The 19,698-nt window shown below is 38.9% G+C and overlaps 2 protein-coding genes across 3 annotated transcripts in view; one reads left to right on the top strand and one right to left on the bottom strand.

Moving 5' to 3' along the window:
• HIBCH (3-hydroxyisobutyryl-CoA hydrolase) overlaps positions 1-10,119 on the top strand; it is an 87,836-nt gene extending 77,717 nt beyond the window's left edge. Inside the window, exons 12-14 of the mRNA XM_030847749.3 lie at positions 2,463-2,582; positions 6,886-6,919; positions 9,769-10,119. Coding sequence (XP_030703609.1) covers positions 2,463-2,582; positions 6,886-6,919; positions 9,769-9,884 — 270 coding nt within the window. The 3' untranslated portion in view covers positions 9,885-10,119. The remainder of the gene's footprint in view (positions 1-2,462; positions 2,583-6,885; positions 6,920-9,768) is intronic.
• A 1,269-nt stretch (positions 10,120-11,388) lies between these two features.
• The window catches only part of C7H2orf88 (chromosome 7 C2orf88 homolog), a 32,665-nt gene continuing 24,355 nt past the window's right edge, over positions 11,389-19,698 (bottom strand). For both annotated transcript variants that reach the window (XM_060302144.1, XM_060302145.1), the window contains one exon: positions 11,389-15,371. In XM_060302144.1, the coding sequence (XP_060158127.1) occupies positions 14,916-15,203 (288 nt within the window). In that variant the 5' untranslated portion in view covers positions 15,204-15,371 and the 3' untranslated portion in view covers positions 11,389-14,915. The remainder of the gene's footprint in view (positions 15,372-19,698) is intronic.

The raw sequence follows: 19,698 nt of genomic DNA on the forward strand, positions 1-19,698 counted from the left end.
CTTCTCGTGTTGTGGAGCATGGGCTCTAGGCGCGTGGGCTTCAGTAGTGTGGCTCGTGGGCTTCAGTAGTTGTGGCTCGCGTGCTCTAGAGTGCAGGCCCAGCAGTTGTGGCACACGGGCTTAGTTGCTTCGCAGCATGTGGGATCTTCCCGGACCAAGGCTCGAACCCATGTCCCCTGCATTGGCAGGAAGATTCTTAACCACTGAGCCACCAGGGAAGTCCCCACAAAAAAGTTTTTATTCACTTCTTCACCTGACACAATGTCCTCTCCTCCATCTTTGTTCTTTTTGACGTTTCTTCAGCCTTTGACCTTCTTAACTACTTTTATAGCCTCATATAGTATGAGGAGGTAGGCTTTGGAGCTGGCTGGCTTAGGTTTGGATTCCTGCTCTGTGTGACCTTGGACAGATTCATGAGTCTGGTTTCCTCATTTGTAAAATGTGCATATGTGTGAACATACTTGCCTGAGAGCTAAGGAAAATGTGCTCAATTCCTTCCCTTCCTTGATTTGCTTGCTTTCTGACACGTTGCACTATCCTGTATTGCCATGCCATTTATGAAGTGGGTAATATTTATCATCTTCATTTCGCAAATGAGGAAACTAAGGTCAATCATGTAGGAGGCAGCGGAGCTGAGATTCCACCTCAGAGCTGTCTCACTCTGGAGTCCAAAACCTTAGCCTCTGTGCTGAAGTGCCAGCATATTGAGTGGTTGGAGACGACAGTTTCTTCTTCTGTTATCTGTCTTATGAAAACATCTTTTAATATTTCATGAAATGTCTGAACCAACGGAGCCTTTGTAATGAAATTTTCTTCCCATTTTTTTTCTAGTTTGTGTATATGGCACAAGCACAACTGGGGACCTTAAGTGGCCTTTCTTATGAAATTAGTTGGTAGCCAGGTGAGGAAGTATGGTGAGAGACAGAGTTTTGTGTCTAGATGGCACATAAAGTACCAAACTAAGAATTGAGGACACAGGCAGTTAATCATAACAGTAGTACTGAGTGAGGTGCGTAATTGTGAGCTTGCACACCGCAGCCCTGTTGGAAAGGGAATTGTAGCTTCATTGTTTTTGCAGACCAGAAAAGATAGAAGGTAGCTGTGTCCCTCCCTGAAGTACACCTTTTAGCATTGTGAATGAAGTTCTTCTAGATCTTCATTGTGATAACATGAGCATTGCTCTGACCAGAGAAAACTACTGGGTTTGGAAATGAAATGGACGCATTACCTACTTGGCTATGGAAAGGATGGGCCCCCAGCACAGTATGTGGACTGCTGCAGGGTGCCATCATCCTCGTGGCCTGCACCCAGAAAGGTGAGAACATGGAGTAGGAGCTCTGTCAGGGCATTGAGTGGGATCGTGTCCATACAGCACTGAGGGCAGAAGCATGAGTTCCTGCGAATATGAACTAGATTCATAAAAGACTTAATTGTTTCTCTCTCCTTCTCATCTTCTCTTCAGCATTGTGGCTGTAGGTAGGGTACTGATCTTCCCTCAACTTTTCCTGTACAGTAGTCATCTATTTAAGCTCTGGCAACTGCTTGGTAAGATACTGCCCTACCCTCTCAGTCTGTTCTCTGAATCTGTTGCCAGACTTGAGGATGATACAGAGAACCTGGAATCTTGATGTGGGGAGAGTTCTTTGAACTCAAAAAGTGAAATTCATACCTTTGAGACAGTCGCTCAAAAACATGCCTGCAAACTATATATTGCAATTACAAAGGAAAGGGCAGGCCTCAGATTTATACGCATGTAATGGGACCTCCTGCAGCAGCTGTTGCATTCACAGCCATACACATGTATTGGAACATCAGTAATAACATCTTTAAATTCAGAAGGAGGTGGCATAGCACTGTAGCCAAGGAGTCAGGCCTATATTTCTTATTTTATCAAATATTTAAGTACTAGAGAAGACCACGTCACAATACCTTGAATTATTGTCTCTCTCTTTACTTCCAAGGTAAGTGGATTTATTTTTAGGTGAAGACTATAGTTAAGACACTTTTCTAGAGTCACAAAGTGGGAAGGAGGAGCTACTGTATTTCTACTCTTTCACTTTCTTTATATTAGAAAGTGAAATGTCTGTCCTCTGATACATTAGTGCTTTGTGAGATGTGTATTAGTTTTATTTAGGCCTAATCACTGCTTGCTTATTATGTAGTTGAGATGATAATTTATGTCAGGCAGGCTACAAAATGTCGATGTACTTTATTACTTCAGTTATGGATATAGGATTTCTTCCACTTGCAGAATGATCTGTTTTGTTGTACCGGATTAGAAAATTTTGTTTGGTGCTTTGGCAGGATTAGGCTAAGGCATAATCTTATTTTTATGAGACTTTGTTGTATGAAAGTATTGTTAAGGAGCAAATTTTAATATGATTTATATCAAAACTCAGCTAGTTTATCATAAGCAGGAAAGGAACTATTGGGCTAAAACTAGTAAATTTTTTCTCTAATAGGTAATTAATAAAATGTCTCCAACATCCCTAAAGATCACACTAAGGCAACTCATGGAGGGGTCTTCCAAGACCTTGCAGGAAGTATTAACTATGGAATATCGGCTGAGTCAAGCTTGTATGGTAAGAATTTTTCTTTGAAGTATTGTCATTTTCTAGTTATGAAAGTCATATATGTTCACTGTAAAGCATGTAAAATATAGAAAATTTATAAACAAGAAAATTGAAACTATCTATAAATCGACTCTATGAAAATACAACAGGCCAGTTAGCTTAAGGCACGTGGGAATATTGCTCACAGATTGTTAATAAGCCTTTATGAAACAGCAGTTACCTTTGCATGTAATTGTAAGAAGGACTCTAACCTCATGTGAAATTCAGAATAGAAATTTTAACCATTTTACAGGCATAGTCTCTGACCTTGGGCAAGAAGCATAAATTCTCTAAATCTAAATGCACAAAGAGAAGTTATTAGTCTTTTATATGTTTTAATTAATAGATTAGCATTGAAAATACCATTATAGATACACTTAAAATAGGCAATAATCACATAGAATATTATTGATTTCATGAAATATTTCAGAGTCATACTGATTTATTCTTACAGATGAAGTCTTTTTTTTAATTTTTTTTTTAATTTTCTGTGGTACGTGGGCCTCTCACTGTTGCAGTCTCTCCCATTGTGGAGCACAGGCTCCGGACACACAGGCCCAGCGGCCATGGCCCACGGGCCCAGCCACTCCGCGGCATGTGGGATCCTCCCGGACGGGGGCACGAACCCATGTCCCCTGCATCGGCAGGTGGACTGTCAACCACTGTGCCACCAGGGAAGCCCCCCCAGATAAACTCTAAAAAAAAAAAAAAAAAAAAATTATTTATTTATTTAGGCTGTGCCGGGTCTTTGTTGCGGCATGTGGGATCTTTCAGTTGCGGCATGCCGACTTATTAGTTGCAGCATGTGGACACTCAGTTGCGGCATGCAAACTCTTCAGTTGCAGCATGCACGTGGGATCTAGTACCCTCACCAGGGATCAAACACAGGCCCCCTGCATTGGGAGCACAGAGTCTTACCTGGTGGACCACCAGGGGAGTCCCCAGATAAACTCTTTTAAAGCAGAATTATCTCTTTTGTGTTATGTGTAGAGGACCCTTAGATTAATACGCTCATGGCCTAAAGGAAACATTATGTTTAATAACTAGAAAGCAGACATACCTAATGGTCTTCGATGTCCTGAAATAGTGAAGATATTCAAAATAGTTCATCCAACCATAAATTAAGCTCTATTAGTCATATATTGAGGTCACTCCATAGGATGTAAATGGCAGCTGAGGTCTTTTGTTTATTATGAGTAGGTACTATGCTAGGCACTTTACGTGCATTCTCTCAGTTAAATATTACACTGTCTGTAGAAGGCAGGTACTATTATTGTTTCCACTTTACAGATGAGGAAACAGTGGCATAGAAAAGTAAAGTAACCCGCCTAAGGTGGTGCATCTGTTAAGTGGCAGAGACATGGCGTGTGAAACCAGATGGTCACGCTCCTGACCCCTACCCAGTACACTTCACCCAGTCCCTGTTTTTCACTGTACATTTAGTGTACTGCCTGGATTGATTGAGTCCTTCCTTCCTTCATTCTCTCAGCAAATATGTTTAGCTATGTGCCAGGCACTGTGCTAAGTATTATGCTGTTGTATGTCCTTGTTCTCATGGGATTTATAGCCTCCTGAGACTATAAAGAACAAGTAAACAAAATAAGTAAAATAATTACAAATTGTGGTAAGTGCTGTAGAGGAAACCTACAGGGTTGGTGATAGAATGATGTGAGGACAAGAGGGAATGGGGGAAGCAAAGGGAAAGCTTTAAATAAGTAGGTCCAGGAAGACATCTTTGAGATGTCAGCTCATCAGTGACCTGAAGGGTGAGAAATGAGAATGTTGAAAAGCCTCGTGGGTTTCAGCAGGGGGTGATTTGGTTTTAGGAAGGTAATTATTGCTACTGAATGATGATGGAGTTGGGGAGAGGATTCAGAGTGGATGTAGAGATCAGATATGAGTTTACTGCAGTAATCCAGGTGCAGAATAGTAGTGGCTTAGACTAGAGTGGCAGTGGAGAGAAGTAAATGGATTTGAGACAAATGTAGGAGATAGAATTGATAGGCCTTGATGGATATGAAGGAAAGAACACATTTAGGAGTTGGAACTTAGAGGTGTGGGTTACAGATTTAAGTCTGAGAGACATTAACGCCAATTTAAAAAAAGAACACTTTGGAGATTTATTTACTTAACAAATAAGAGTGCTTACCATGTGCTAGGCACTAATATATAGGTAAACAAAACAGAGACATCCCTGCCCTCCTGGAACTTACTTTATAGTGGGGGAGATAGACTATAAACAGATAAATTTGTAAAATATGTAGTATATTATTACAGGTGCTAAGGAGCACAAGTTAATCGGGAAGGAGGGTATGGAATACAGGGGGACAGGAGTTGAACTTGTAGATAGGAAGACCAGAGAAGACCTCACTGAGATGATGTTCTTTGAGTGAAAACCTGAAAGAAGTGTGGGAGCGAGCCATGCACTATCTGGAGGGCATCTGACGTACAGAGCTCTGAGGTGAGGGGTGGCCTTCCTGTTCTAGGAACTGCAGTGGGGCCTTGCTGATGGAGTGGGGCAGGGGTGGTCGGGGAGTGAGAAAGAAAGGAGGTCAGGGCGGACAGCATAGGGAAGGGCTGTGCAGAGCATACATGGCCGTGGAGGTCTTTATAAGACTTTGGCTTTTGTTCTGAGTAAAATGGGAAGGCACTGGATGTTTTCTGAGCAGAGGAGGGACAGGATCTTATTTTTAACAGAATTGATCACTCAGGCACTGATGTGTTGAGTTTAGAGTGGATAAGATCATATAGAAGGAAAATGAGCAGTGGAAGAGAAAATGGACAGAGGTGGGAGAACCAGGAGAGCGTGGTGTCATGAAAGCAGGAGAGGAGTGTTTCAAGGAGGAGGGAACACTGCCAGAGCCTCTAGTAGACGAGGATAAAGGCATGCTTTGCGTTTGGCAATACTGAAGTTACAGATGATTTTGGCAAGCCATCTCAGGGGTGTGTGGAGGCAGAAGTTGCAGTGTGGTAAGCTGGAGGGGAAGTGAGTAAATGGGATGTGAAGAATTGAAGACTGTGCACAACCCTTTCTTCTTGAAACAGAAATAGGGTAGAAGCTGGGACTGTGGAATCAAGTGAGATTTCCTTTGGAAGATACTAGAACATGTTTGTAAATGATTGGGAATGAGCCAATAGGGAAAAAGGATTATGTTGATGATACTAATAATAGTTAACATTTACTGAACACTTAACTGTGTGTCAGATGCTGTGCTGGAATGTGGATTAAGATAATTTTAGGATGGATGTGTTGATATTACCATTTCATATAAGGAAACTGGGAGTTAGAGAAATTACTAGCCCAAGGTCACATAGTTACTGTGTAGTAGAGCCAGGAGGTGAACCCAGGACATTTGAACTGCATGCACTCAACCACTAAGTTATACTGCCTACATTGATGATGGCAGGAAAAGAGAGACAGGTGACCTTCTCAGGCTTAGTCCTTGAGAAGAGGGCATATGAATGGGAAGGCAGGGGAGGATTGGCCTTTGGCAGGGGTGGGTCCCTTCCTCCTTAGACGGGAAAGGGAAGGCATGTGCAGATGGCTGTAGTTGGGCTGCAGATGTTTTGGTGGGAAGAAGAGAATGTTCTGTCTTAGGGCGTCTTTTTTCCTTTTTTTAAAATAAAGTAGAAGGTTAACTCATTAGCTGGAGAATATAGTGTAAAGAGTAGAACTTGCTAGGGGAAGAGGTTGAGGGGACAGAAGACAGTTGAAGTCATTATCTTGCATTGGGGAAGAGAACATGGATTGTGAGGCAGTTTTCCATGCCTGTTTGAGATTTGTGATCATGAATTTTAAACGAAGCCAGTCACAGTTGTATGATTTTTCTGCAGTAAGATTTTAGCTGCTCGAACACAGGCAGAGGTAAATAGTAGGGTTCAGCTGGTGCTGAGATTTTGCCAAGATAGAATAAAGGGCGGGGGGAAAGGCTTGAGGGAGATAAGGGCGTTTTCAAGAAAAAAAAAAAATGACCGCATTAATGAACTGGGGAAACTGGGCTGGATGAAGAGCAGAGTGAAGCCAAAACAAATGGTGAGAAAGTCGCGTAGATCAGTGCAGCTCAGTTAAATCAGGGATTTGTAGCAGTGGAGATATTTGAGTAAATAAGAAAAGGAGGAGGTGATCAGAGTGGGTTCTCAGAGGTGGTCCAGTCTCTGAATGTCATGGCTCAGGGTGTGGCCACGGAATGGGGGCTAAAGTGGCTGGAAGAGAGGAGATGATCAGGAATGAAGATGCCCAGAAATTCTGCATTTAATCTTGATTTTCTTTCAGAGAGGCCATGACTTTCATGAAGGTGTTAGGGCAGGTAAGTGACAGTTGTTTCCTTCCTGGCTATTATGGAAATAGGATTTTTGAGCAGATACTGTTAAAGAAAAAAAAAAGATGATGGTTGTTTGATTAGTGAAAATCAAACTTTTATAAAAATTGCAAAGTGTTTTTTTTGAATATTACCAACTGGCATATGAGGGAAGACCAGTCTTTGAAACCAGTATTGTTTAAAAAATTCCAATAATGTGGCCACCGCTCCCTAATGTATATATAAGAGGTAATCATTCTCCTACAGTCACATGGACTCCCTCTGCTAAGTGCAGCATGAGTTTGTAAATTAATTCTGCTGCTGAAGCCTTTGCAAGGTACGTTTATTCTCCTGCAGAAAGGCCTGAAGTCCCCTCTAAAATCCCAGCTGTGTTGGACCCTACCATCCACCTCTTTGCCTGAACCTAGCAGTTAAACATTGACATTGAGAAAAAAACATGGCATAATTAGTAACATATGCTACTATTATTAATTTCTATTTTTGCTTATCATCTTCAAAGTAAGAATATTAAGAAAAAGCTAGTGAAGTAGTTGATTTTTTTTGTTCCTAGCAAATCTGCAACCATTTCTTTTTGTGTATAAGTCCATATGCCTATAAATAGTAGCTGTCATTTATGTTGTATAAAATGAGTTGTTTCACTCTGCTTGTATTTTACATATCTAATTTTCTTATGTTTTTATTTATCACTTTAATATAGTACAGACTCTAGATATACTTTATCTGAATAAAAGGTTATGCTCTCTGAGCTGTAAGCTTCAATAAACACTGGTCACTGTGGTAGAATTCTCTTCATTTCTGGCATGATATAGTATAAGAAAGAAACAAATCCTTTCAGAGGACACGTGGAGTTGAGTCAGAGGAAATGGCTATATGTTTTATAGAAAACATGCATTCATCCTACTAATTCCCTGCAAATTCTTGCTGCATGTGGATCAGAGCTTAGACCTCTGATATTAGGAGGACCTGTGTGCTACTTGGATTATGTTGCTAAAGTATTCATTCATTATATGTTATAGCAGCCCTTCTTAAACTTAGAAAAGAAAGGTATTATCTTTTAGATATCCTGTCAATTATTTTAAGGAAAAAGAGCTGAAACCAAGCAGCACCGAAGTTCTGATTCATAGCCCAGGTGCTTATCAAGCTACTTTTTAATTAAGAGAAAGTATGTACCCTCATCTTTCAGCATAACGTCTTTATTCAGAAAGCAGTATCTATTCTGGGTAAAACTGTTAAGATGTTCTTACATAACCAAATGTTTGCTACAATTTACTAATTATAAAGTATGTTACCGAATTAGATAAAATAAACTATCAAATTAGGGGAATGGCTGGAAAAAATTCTTACTTTTAACATCTAGAATAAACTTCTTCCTTTAGAAGAATTTACAGGAAAAAATTTTTTAAAGGATTATCTCAGAAGAGCTAGAGAGCTACCAACTGGAATTTGAGTGGGTGCCTCATGAAACCTGAAAAACCTGAGTTGTCTACACGGCAAGAACTTGTTTTATCTATGCTAGAATAAAAATTTTGTTAGTTTGAAATTAAATAACATGCAAATTTGATTAATATTCTCTTTCCATTTGACCTTCAGTGGACTGTCAAGGAGGTAGATAGCATTGACCCAGAGAGCTTTTAGGGAAGAGATTCTTGTAGAAAGAATGCTCCAGGATTGTTTTTATTTACTCTGTCCAGGGAATGTAAAACTTTCAAACTGGCAGGGATCATAACATCAGTGTTCAGTATCACCACTTATCTGACGCTGGAATCCTATAGTTAGGCAGCCAAACCTTGAGAACCTCCAGTATCCACATTTTAATTATGCATAAAGCCCCCTTCCCTCTACCTTCTGAGGCAGCCTACTGCCTTTGGTTCCCAGATTGCTTCTTTAACTATTTCGCCTTTTAGTGATTAACTCATTTTTTAAGGTTTTGTAGGCTTTGTATGTTTAAATACTTTAATTCCCCACAAGAATTACGCACATTTTAAGCATGGCTGAAATTCCTTACCACAGCCAGACTAGGTACAGCCCCGTTCTCTTTCTTGTTTTTAATTTTTTGAGATAATTGTAGATTCAAATGCAGTGTAAAAAATAATATGGAGAGATCCTGCATACCCCCCACCCAGTTTCCCAAATGGTAACATTTGTATAACTGTAGTATACTATCACAACCAGGAAATTGACATTCTCCTCCCTTTTTAAAGGAGGTTATGGATTGATTGCCTCATACTTAAAATCCTGTGGGGATACTGTGTGGCTACACCAAGTGATGACTACACTGAAATAAGAGAAGCAGAGCTTCTCATGATAACCTGAAGGTGGTCTGGTATTTTAATTCAGTGTGAGCTAGAAGATTCAGCAAAACAGTTGTATCCACATTTAATTATGTATAAAGTCCCTTTCCCTGTACCTCAAGTAAGTTTCCTCTCAGTTCAATGTGGAGGAGGTTAGAAGACAGATCTGGGCCCTACCCACTCTCCTGCCTTACCTTTAAGCCACACCAACTCTGGTTTTACCTCTTTTATAAAGAGCTAAAGAGAGATTTCATTTATTATATTATTAGAAAAACAAAAAAGAGTTCTAAGGCTTAAACCACTGGATTAGTTCAGCAGACTGTATTCAAGCTAGAGACATCAGGCCTAGCAGGTGAGGTCATCATCCAATCTGTGAGGGCTTAATTTAAGGGGAAAAAGAAAAAGGGACACATACAAAAATTTCAACTTTGCAGAAAAAGATGTGCTATAGAAAAATATGCCTAGTCCAAGGTAGTTTGTGTCAATTCAGTAATTAAAATCTGGTAATAACCAAAGAGAATACTAACGTTTCTTATGTCTTGACAGTTTTAATAGATAAAGACCAGAGTCCGAAGTGGAAACCAGCTGATCTAAAAGAAGTTACTGATGAAGCTTTGAATAATCACTTCAAATCTCTGGGAAGTAATGATTTGAAATTTTGAAGAGACTGGATTTTTAAAGTATTATTTTGGAGCAGAGTTGGCAAACTATGGCACATGGGCCAAAGCCAACCTGCTGCCTTTTTTTTTTTTCATATATCCCTCAGCTAAGAATGGTTTCTGCATTTTTAAATGGTTGGAGAAAGAAATCAAAGACCAGTATTGTGTGGCATGTGAAAATTACATGAAATTCAAATATCATTGTCCATAAATAAAACTTTATGGGAACATGGCTTTACTCATCTGTTGACATATCTGTGGCTGCTTTGAGTAGTTGCAGTAGAGATTATAAGGCCTGCAAAGCCTAAAATATTTACTGTCTGGTCCTTTTCAGAAAAATGTTGCCAGCCCTATTTTAAAAGATGGGAAAATTTGAAGGTCTTAGATTCTTGAGTTAGTATATCTAATGGAAATGGGAACTTTATGTTTTGGCTTAGGGTATTGGTTTTTAATGTTGATTAAGTAAACTTATGTATAGGTTATAAAAAATAAGAACTGAAATTTTTTTGCATACTGTGTTAACACTTCATAGAATTTTCTCCATATATAAATCTGTTTTAAAATAATTATGAGTTTCTGTAGCTGAAGTGTTCCTTTTATAATGATAGAAATCTCAGGCAGAGGAAAGCTTATTATGAGGTTGTCTTTCCAGTATTATTGACTCAGCCTTGGCTTTTTCTGAAGTTAACCAGAATCTCTTCCTATGGGGAAAGTAAAAGCATTATTTCTTGTTGTTTAGAGTATTTGCTAATCTGGCAGAATGAGGCATTAGAAAACTCTAATCTCTAAGATAGAGACACTCTGCCTTCTGCAATTTACATCAGACTTTTGTGTGATAACAGTAATTTGTTCTTACACAGTTCAAATCAGGAGAAGGACTTGAAAACAAGAGGACTTCTGTTCAAAATAGAAGTACCTTCAGTAATTGGTGCTGTTGACAAAATAAGTTTTTTTAAGGTACACAACTGTGGATGTTCCAGACTTGGAACATTAATGTCTAGGTAAGAATTATTTTTAAATTAAAGATCAGCTTATGATTTACTTTATAGCTTGGTACAATTTTTCCATAATTCCAAACCCCTCAGAAACTAAGAGAACTTTAGTTCTCTTAGTTTAGAATGAAAAGCAGGCAGAACTGGAAAAGACATCAAAGATTATATCCTGCACCCTTCTCATAGATGAGGAAATTGCAGTCCAGAAGGTATTGCTTTAAATTTTCTGTTCTCAATATACTTAACATGAAGCATTTTTCTTCCCCCCAAAATTAGGAACATATTTGGAAAAAAGATGCCATGATAATGAACATGTTTACATTTATATTCTTAAAGCTTCTAAATGTGGATGTGAATGATCTAAGAAAATACTTGTGTAAATGGACTTTTATTTTCTTTGTATTTGCTAGAAATGCAGAAAATGTTAAGTCCTTTATGTTAAAAAATTTGAAATCACACAATGGTGAAAAGCATTTGCTTGCTTCAATTAAATAAGGACTCATAACTAGTTAATTGCAACTAGACTTTTATTGAACAGTTAGGAAAAATGTTTTCACAAAAATATTTGGGAAAAAATATACCATTTCATAGCTAAGTCTTACAGTGAAGAGATTTGCTAACAAAAGTTGTGTTTTGCCAAGTAAGATGTAGGGAATACATCTGAGCCTGTGCCCACTGCTCCAAGGAAGACATGTCCAGTTTGGTCACACAAATACAGGATGGGGGCATTATGATTAAGCAAACAATTTATTTGTTAGAACTTTGTTTTTAAATTACTGTTCCTTGACATTATTTATAATTTGTCTCTAACTTTTGATTTCTCAAACTATATAATTACAGAAGTATAGTTCCCCCATCTCATACAATGCCAGTGATACTGAGTAAGATATATGAGTGTCATCTACTTCATTCAACATGTCTCTTTTTAATACTTATAAGGCAGTTTGACACAAATGATTCCTTTGGGACTAAGATAATTTTTATCCCCTTCAAAATTGTGCTTTAAGTGCTAATAACCATAGGTAGTTTGCAAAGAACTGATAAGGCAATGGAAAGTGGAGAACTGTCAGGTCAAAGGCCTGTGACTGAAAGGTAATAACTAGCTTTCAAAAGACACTGAACTGGGAAGGGAGCAGTGAAGCACATGTGTGGGGTTATGTGAGTTTTCTTAATGAGGAATCAGCACATTTCTCTCTGCTAATCTGCTGCTTCCAGAGTTGCCCCCTGCAGGTTCTTTGTCATGCTGGTGGCACTCATCTGCCCCTCTACTGGATGTTCTTGAGGGAGAAGATTCAGTGGTTGGGCACATGTGAGCGTGGTAAAGAACGGAACGGAACTTGGCTACTGTGTCCTTCCCCTCAGATGAAAACACTGGAAACTTGTTTTTGGAGCCTGACGTGAGTGTTGTTTCTTGGGCCCTCTTTTCCCCATTTTCTTTTCCCTTATAATTTGGCCACTATTCTTATTTCTTCTGTGTTTGTGATCTAAGTTGGAACAAATGTTTCCCATTCCAGTAGCTAATAATTCTTTCAGTCTTCTGTTCTCCTTCCTTCTCAAGCAGCCCTTCTACTCTTTCTTCATGAAAGACCTTCAAAATGAAGTAAATCCAATATTTAAAGATGAAGGTATGTAAGAAGTTGAATTATCGTATCAAAGATGTTCTCATTTATCTTGTCATCTAGGCCAAACTATATCTTGATAACAATCATACGCAGTATATTTGTTGATCCAGCTCTTTCCTGCCTGCCCCCAACTTGGTTTATCCACTAACTCACTGATTATGCAAGCCTTTGTAGTTCCGTGTCCATGGTTTGACATATTATACAGCATACGTCTCCGTAAGTGTCTGTATGTCACAAGATACTACACTGTTAAAGTGAGTCAGGGACAAAGGGGTGGTGCTCAGTGACAAAACCCTATTGCCATAGTATCAGAGAGGGTGGCAACAGAGATTAGACCCTTAGATACGGGTCTGGCAGGCCTGCCTGTATTTTACCCCTAGAAAATAGAGGCCCAGGGCAAAGGAGGAACCTGAGATCAAAATATTTAGATATAATCAAAGCCTACTAGTCTATGTCCCTATGTATGCTGAAAAATTTAGTGTGATGCGCTGCTTTTATATGGCTTTGTGTTCTCACCGTAGTATGTATTATCTTATATACTTACTTATATCTTTTAAACAGCAGTGACCTTGCAGCAAAAGTACCTGATGTAAAATATAAAATGAATGAAAAACGGCAACATCTAGGCTTTTGTCTGAGTCATTAGTATAAGCACTCATAAACCTAAATTTTTCTTCATGAGCTGGAAATATGTTTTGCACTTTTTGGAAACTTTCTGTTCTTAGCCTTGTAACTTCAGATCCTTGTATAAACAGGGGTGGTAGGTTTTCTATTTTGTAAAGTTGCTAGATTGTAAGTACAACAGGACAGTACAAACCCTGGGATTAGGTGAAAGTTAAATGACCAGTTGTCCAAAGGCACCTGAAAAGTGGCACACCACTTACTTCAAAAGAATTTTCTTTGCCAATTTACCTTGGAGAATTCAGTCTATTTGATTGTGGGTTTCAGAGTATAACTGCTAAAATTAGAGGTAGCAATTCTGCCTGCTTATAAGGTCATACACATTTATGTCATTAGAGGTCACAAGCCTTTTTCTGCCTTTCTTTAGATTTCAATGACAAGGGTCTGTTGTATCTTAATAAAAGGATCTAATTGCATGGGCTTAAATAATTCCTATTCCAGTTAAACTCAATGTGTGGCAAATCTTGATGAAAAGATACTTGTAAAGATTCAGTCTCAATTATCTTACAAGTTACATCTTCTAGTACCTTCTTCCCCCTTTCCTGAATTTTCTGTTACCATTGATCTTAAACAGTACTTAAAAAAAAAAAAAAAAGGCTTCCTAAAAAAGTAGCCAAATTTATGAAAATAGTATAGTATATGGCTATAAATGCCCCATGGGCTTTGTTACCATTAAAAATACACATGAGTATTCCCTTTGGAAGAGTATTTGATCTTTTGTAATAACTATAAATTCTTATGCATAATCTGGTCCCACAGTAATCTGAATGGTGATTGCCCATGTACCAGCCCCTTGCATCTGTGAGACAGTAAAGCTTAACATACACGCAGCACTGAGACCAGGTTCTTCTTTCCACCTTGCCAACTAGGGCTTCTATTACTTTACAGTTTTCTGGATTGCTGTTTATAAAAGCTCCCCTGCTTGTTTCCTTGTATAGTAATATCACTGGGCTACCTAATTCAATGCAATAAACATTGTCATGACTTCTGTAAATTGTATATTGTTAAGATGCTTATATGCAAAGCCTGAGTCATCCAGTAACAGGTGTGATTAGTTAGGGCGCTGAGGTTCAAGGTGATGGTTATGCTTTTCATCTACAAAAGTAAATATCTTATTAAGGACATAGTTCACGGTGGACCTCTTCCACATGGGTTGCTTTCTAATGCTTGGTCATTTGTGTTAAGAAGGGGAGGGATCCTTGACTCAAAAGATTTTGGCAAACAAGACCCACTGTTAACAGCTATGGCTTGAGTGCCCAGGCAATTCCCTTTCCCAGGCATTTCAAGAAAATCCTTTTCATATCTTGGGTTTTTTTTTGTATAAATTGACAAATATTTTAAAAGAATGTCTTTAAAATGACCATTTTGAAAACACAGGTTTTAAATAAATTAAATTCTTTAAAGAATTTTAAAAATTCTTATTTCTTTGGTGATGGCATTGTTGCCTCTGGAAGTGGTGTGACACAGCTGATTACTGTGGCACCAGAGGACTTACATTTAACCCTTTAATGACTAAAATCCAAGACCAAGCAGATAGAAATTGCTGTTAATGTAGAACTGCTTAAAACACTTCATTTTAGGTATTCTTAGACTCTTGATGGCTATCAAAATATTTTTCTTTACACCCAGATGGAGTTATTTGTATTTATTCACACCAGTTTTTGCTGTTGTTTCATGTATTTAAACTAGCACCAACTTTATCCACAGTTGGAGAAAGTGTCATCATCCTACACACAGCGTCAAGGCCCCTCACTCTCAATATATGGGATGTCATAGTACTTGAGGTGGTTGCCAGCCCACTGCTGCAAGGCATCACTCAAGATTTCCTGGGACAGGCGGTGTGCAAATTCAAAGACCACAATTTCAGGCCCTAGGGGTTCCTTCACTTCCTCTTTGACATTAACTAGAGAAGGCATCCTGAGTAGAAGTCTCTCTTCAGGCATAAAGTTTTCTTCACTTTCATGCCTCTTCTCACTCTCGAGTGTGGTGGGAAATGGGAAAGTTTGCTTTGATTTCATGCAGCCCATGTTATGAAGAGCTTTGACTGAGTCAAGGAAAGCAGTAGCAAAGACTACTTCAACAGCGTCTTTGGAAAACACCAAGCATTTGTCCACTTGATATTGAGCAGTGCTTTTCCTCTCCAGGCTACTTCAGAAATCAATGTTCCCTTTCACCAATCTTCACATATAGTTTATCTGTCAAGAGAAGGGAAGTTTCATTTTGAAGTCATAGAATGCAAACTACTGTACGATTAGGTAGCAAGTAGAAACAAATCTTTACCACTTTCATCACTTGGAGGAAATGTAAGGTAACAACAGCTTTATCTTAATAGAAAGAAAAGATAATCATCTAAAAATGGCATTTAGAAATAGGAAAATGTCTTTTCAAGATCAGGCAAATTTTATAAAACTGACAACAAACTTTTGCTACCTTGGATTTATTTATGTACACCAGGGCTCAGCAAACTGTAGCCTTCGGGCCAAATTCTAGCTGCCTGTTTTTTCAAATATAGTTTATTTGAACATAGGCATGCTCATTTGTTACGTATTGTCTATGGCTACTTTCATGCTTTAGTGGCAGAGTTTAGTTGTGACAGAGACTGTGTGGTTTGCAAGCCTAAAATATTTACTCTGGCCCTTTGGAGTAAATATTTTCTGACTGACTGACTCTGATCTATACTGTTGAGGGAAACAAGCATATCAAAATTTGCTCCTGCCTCAAACATCATGAGCCTGCGTCCCTTGGTCACACATTTAAAACTCAAAGAGTAGGACCGAATGATGGTCTTTCTTTACACTAGGGCCAACTCTAAACAACACAAGTTAGACATGGCAAAGCCACCTATTTTTCCTTCTAAATTAGATATTACGAAATTATGAAGCAAGGACAAGATGGTGGAGTAGAATGACGTGAGCTCACCTCGTCTCACAAAAACACCAAAATCACAATTGCTGAATGATCATCAACAGAAAAACACTGGAAGCTACCAAAAAAGATATCTTACACACAAAAACGAAGAAGCCACAATGAGACGGTAGAAAGGGTGCACTTGCAATAAAATCAACTCCCGTATCTGCCAGGTGGGTGACCCACAAACTAGAAAATAATTATCTCGCAGAGGTTCTCCCACAGGAGTGAAAGTCATGAGCCCTACACCAGAACCCCCAGCCTGGGGGTCTGGCATCAGGAGGAGGAGCCCCCAGAGCATCTGGCTTTGAAGGCCAGTGGGGTGTGATCACAGGAATTCGACAGGACAGGCAGAAAAAGAAACTCCCCTCTTGGAAGGGTGTACACAAGGTCTCATGTGCACCAGGATCCAGTGGAAAAAGCAGTGGCCCCACAGGATCCTGGACCAGACCTACCTGCTGGTATTGGAGGGTCTCCTGTGGAGGCAAGGGGGGCGGCTCTGGCTCACTGTGGGGACAAAGACACTGGTGGTGGTGCTAGTTCTGGGGAGTACTCGGTGTGAGCCCTCCTGGAGGCCCCCACTTTCTCACCAAGACCTGGTCCCACTCAACAGGCTGCAGGCTCCAGTATGGGGAAGCCTCAGGCCAAACAACCAACAGGATGGGAAGACAGCCCATCAGCAGATGGGCTGCCTAAAGTCTTCCTGAGCCCATAGCTGCCTGCCAGACACACCCCTTGACCACCAGAGGGACAAGACCCAGTTCCTCCCACCAGGAAGCCTGCACAAGCCTCTTAGACCAGCCTCATCCACCAGGGGGCAGACAGCAGGAACAAGAGGAACTACAACCCTGCAGCTTGTGGAGTGGAAACTGCAATCACAGAAAGACACAATGACAGAGGAAAATTCCCATACAAAGGATCAAGAAAAAAGCCCAGAAGAACAACTAAAGGAAGTGAAGATAGGCAATCTACCCCAAAAAATAATTCAGAGTAATGATAGTAAAGATGATCCAAAGTCTTGGCAAAAGAATAGAGGCACAGAACAAGAAGATACAAGAAATGTATAATAAAGAGCTAGAAGATCTACTAAAGAACAAACAGAGATGAACAATACAATAACTGAGAGGAAAAATACACTAGAAGAAATCAGTAGCAGAATGAGGCAGAAGAATGGATAAGTGAGCTAGAAGACAGAATGGTGGAAATCAAAGATAAAATATTGAAACAAGTGAAAAGCAACAAATAACATACAAGGCAATACCCATAAGGCTACAAGCTGATTTATCAGCAGAAACTCTGCAGGACAGAAGGGAGTGGCATGATTATATTCAAACTGATGAAAGGGAAGAACCTACAACCAAGAACAGCCAGCAAGGCTCTCATTCAGATTCGACAGAGAAATCAAAAGCTTTACAGACAAGCAAAAGCTAAAAGAATTCAGCACTGTCAGACCAGCTTTGCAACAAATGCTAAAGGAACTTATCAAGGCAGGAAAAAAAAAAAAAAGACTACAACTAGAAACAAGAAAACTACAAATGGAAAAGCTCACCGGTAAAGGCAAACACACAGTAAAGGTAGGAAATCATCCAACACAAATATGATATCAAAACCAGCAATCATGAGAAGAGTACAAATGCAGGATATTAAAAATGCATTTGATATTAAAAGACCAGCAACTTAAAACAATCTTATTTATATAGAGAGTGCTATATCAAAACCTCATGGTAACCGCAAACCGAAAATCTATGATAGATATACACACACAGAAAAAGAAAAAGGGATCCAAACACAACATTAAAGATAGTCACCAAATCACAAAAGAACAAAAGAAGGGGAGAAAAAAAGACCTACAAAAACAAATCCAACACAATTAACAAAATGGCCATAAGAACACACATATCGATAATTACCTTAAATGTAAATGGATTAAATGCTCCAACCAAAAGACATAGACTGGCTGAATGGATACAAAAACAAGACCTGTATATAAGCTGTCTACAAGAGACCCACTTCAGACCTAGGGACACAAACAGACTGAAAGTGAGGAGATGGAAAAAGGTATTCTATGCATATGGGAATCAAAAGAAAGCTGGAGTAACAATACTCAGACAAAATAGACTTTAAAATAAAGACTTACAAACGATAAGGAAGGACACTACATAATGATCAAGGGATCAATCCAAGAAGATATAACAAGTGTAAATATATATGCACCCAACATAGGAGCACCTCAGTATATAAGGCAAATAGGAACAGCCATAAAAGAAGAAATCAACAGTAACACAATAATAGTGGGGGAATTTTCATACCCCACTGTCATCAATGGACAGATCAGACAGAAAATCAATAAGGAAACAAATGCCTTAAATAACACATTAGACCAGATGGACTTAATTGATATTTATAGAGCATTCCATCCAAAAGCAGCAGAATACACATTCTTTCCGAGTGCACATGGATCATTCTCCAGGATTGATCCATGCTGGGCCACAAAGCAAACCTCAGTAAATTTTGGAAAACTGAAATCATATCAAGCATCCTTTCCAACCACAACGCTATTAGATTAGAAATAAACTACAAGAAAAAACCCTTAAAAAACACAAACACACGGAGGCTAAACAATATGCTACTAAACAATCAATGGATCACTGAAGAAATCAAAGAGAAAATCAAAAAATACCTAGAGAAAAATGAAAGTAAAAGCACAACGATCCAAAACCTATGGAACGCAGCAAAAGCAGTTCTAAGAGGGAAGTTTATATAGCAATACAATCTTATGTCAGGAAACAAATAAACCACCTAACCTTACACATAAAGCAACTAGAGAAGAATAAACAAAACCCAAAGTTAGTAGAAAGAAAGAAATAAAAATCAGAGCAGAAATAAATAGAAACAAAGAGCAGAAATAAATAGAAACAAAGAAAACAATGAAAAAATCAATGAAACTAAAAGCTGGTTCTCTGAAAAGATAAAATTGATAAACCTTTAGCCAGATTCACCAAGAAAAAAAGGGAGAGAGCTCAAATCAATAAAATTAGAAATGAAAAAGGAGAGGTTACAACAGACACCACAGATATACAATAGATAATAAGTGACTGCTACAAGTAACTATATGCCAATAAAATGGACAATCTAGAAGAACTGGACAAATTTTTTTTCTCTCTTTTTAAAAAAGTTTTGGCCATGCCCCACATCATGTGGGCTCTTAGTTCCCTGACCAGGGATCGAACCTGTACCCCGCTGCATTGGAAGCATGGAGTCTTCACCACTGGACCACCAGGGAAGTTCCCTGGACAAATTCTTAAGAAGGTAACAATCTTCTAAGACTGAACCAGGAAGAAACAGAAAATATGAATAGACCAATCACAAGTACTGAAATTGAAACTGTGATTAAAAAACTCCCAACAATCAAAAAAGTCCAGAACCAGGTGGCTTCACAGGTGAATTCTATCAAACTTTTAGAGAAGAGTTAACACCTGTCTTTCTGTAACTCTTCCAAAAAACTGCAGAGGAAGGAACACTCCCAAGCTCATTCTACTTGGCCACCATCACCCTGATACCAAAACCAGACAAAGATATCACACAAAAAAGAAAATTACAGGTGAATATCACTGA

Source organism: Globicephala melas, chromosome 7 (genome assembly GCF_963455315.2).
Source record: "Globicephala melas chromosome 7, mGloMel1.2, whole genome shotgun sequence".
In the NCBI taxonomy this organism is placed as follows: domain Eukaryota; kingdom Metazoa; phylum Chordata; class Mammalia; order Artiodactyla; family Delphinidae; genus Globicephala; species Globicephala melas.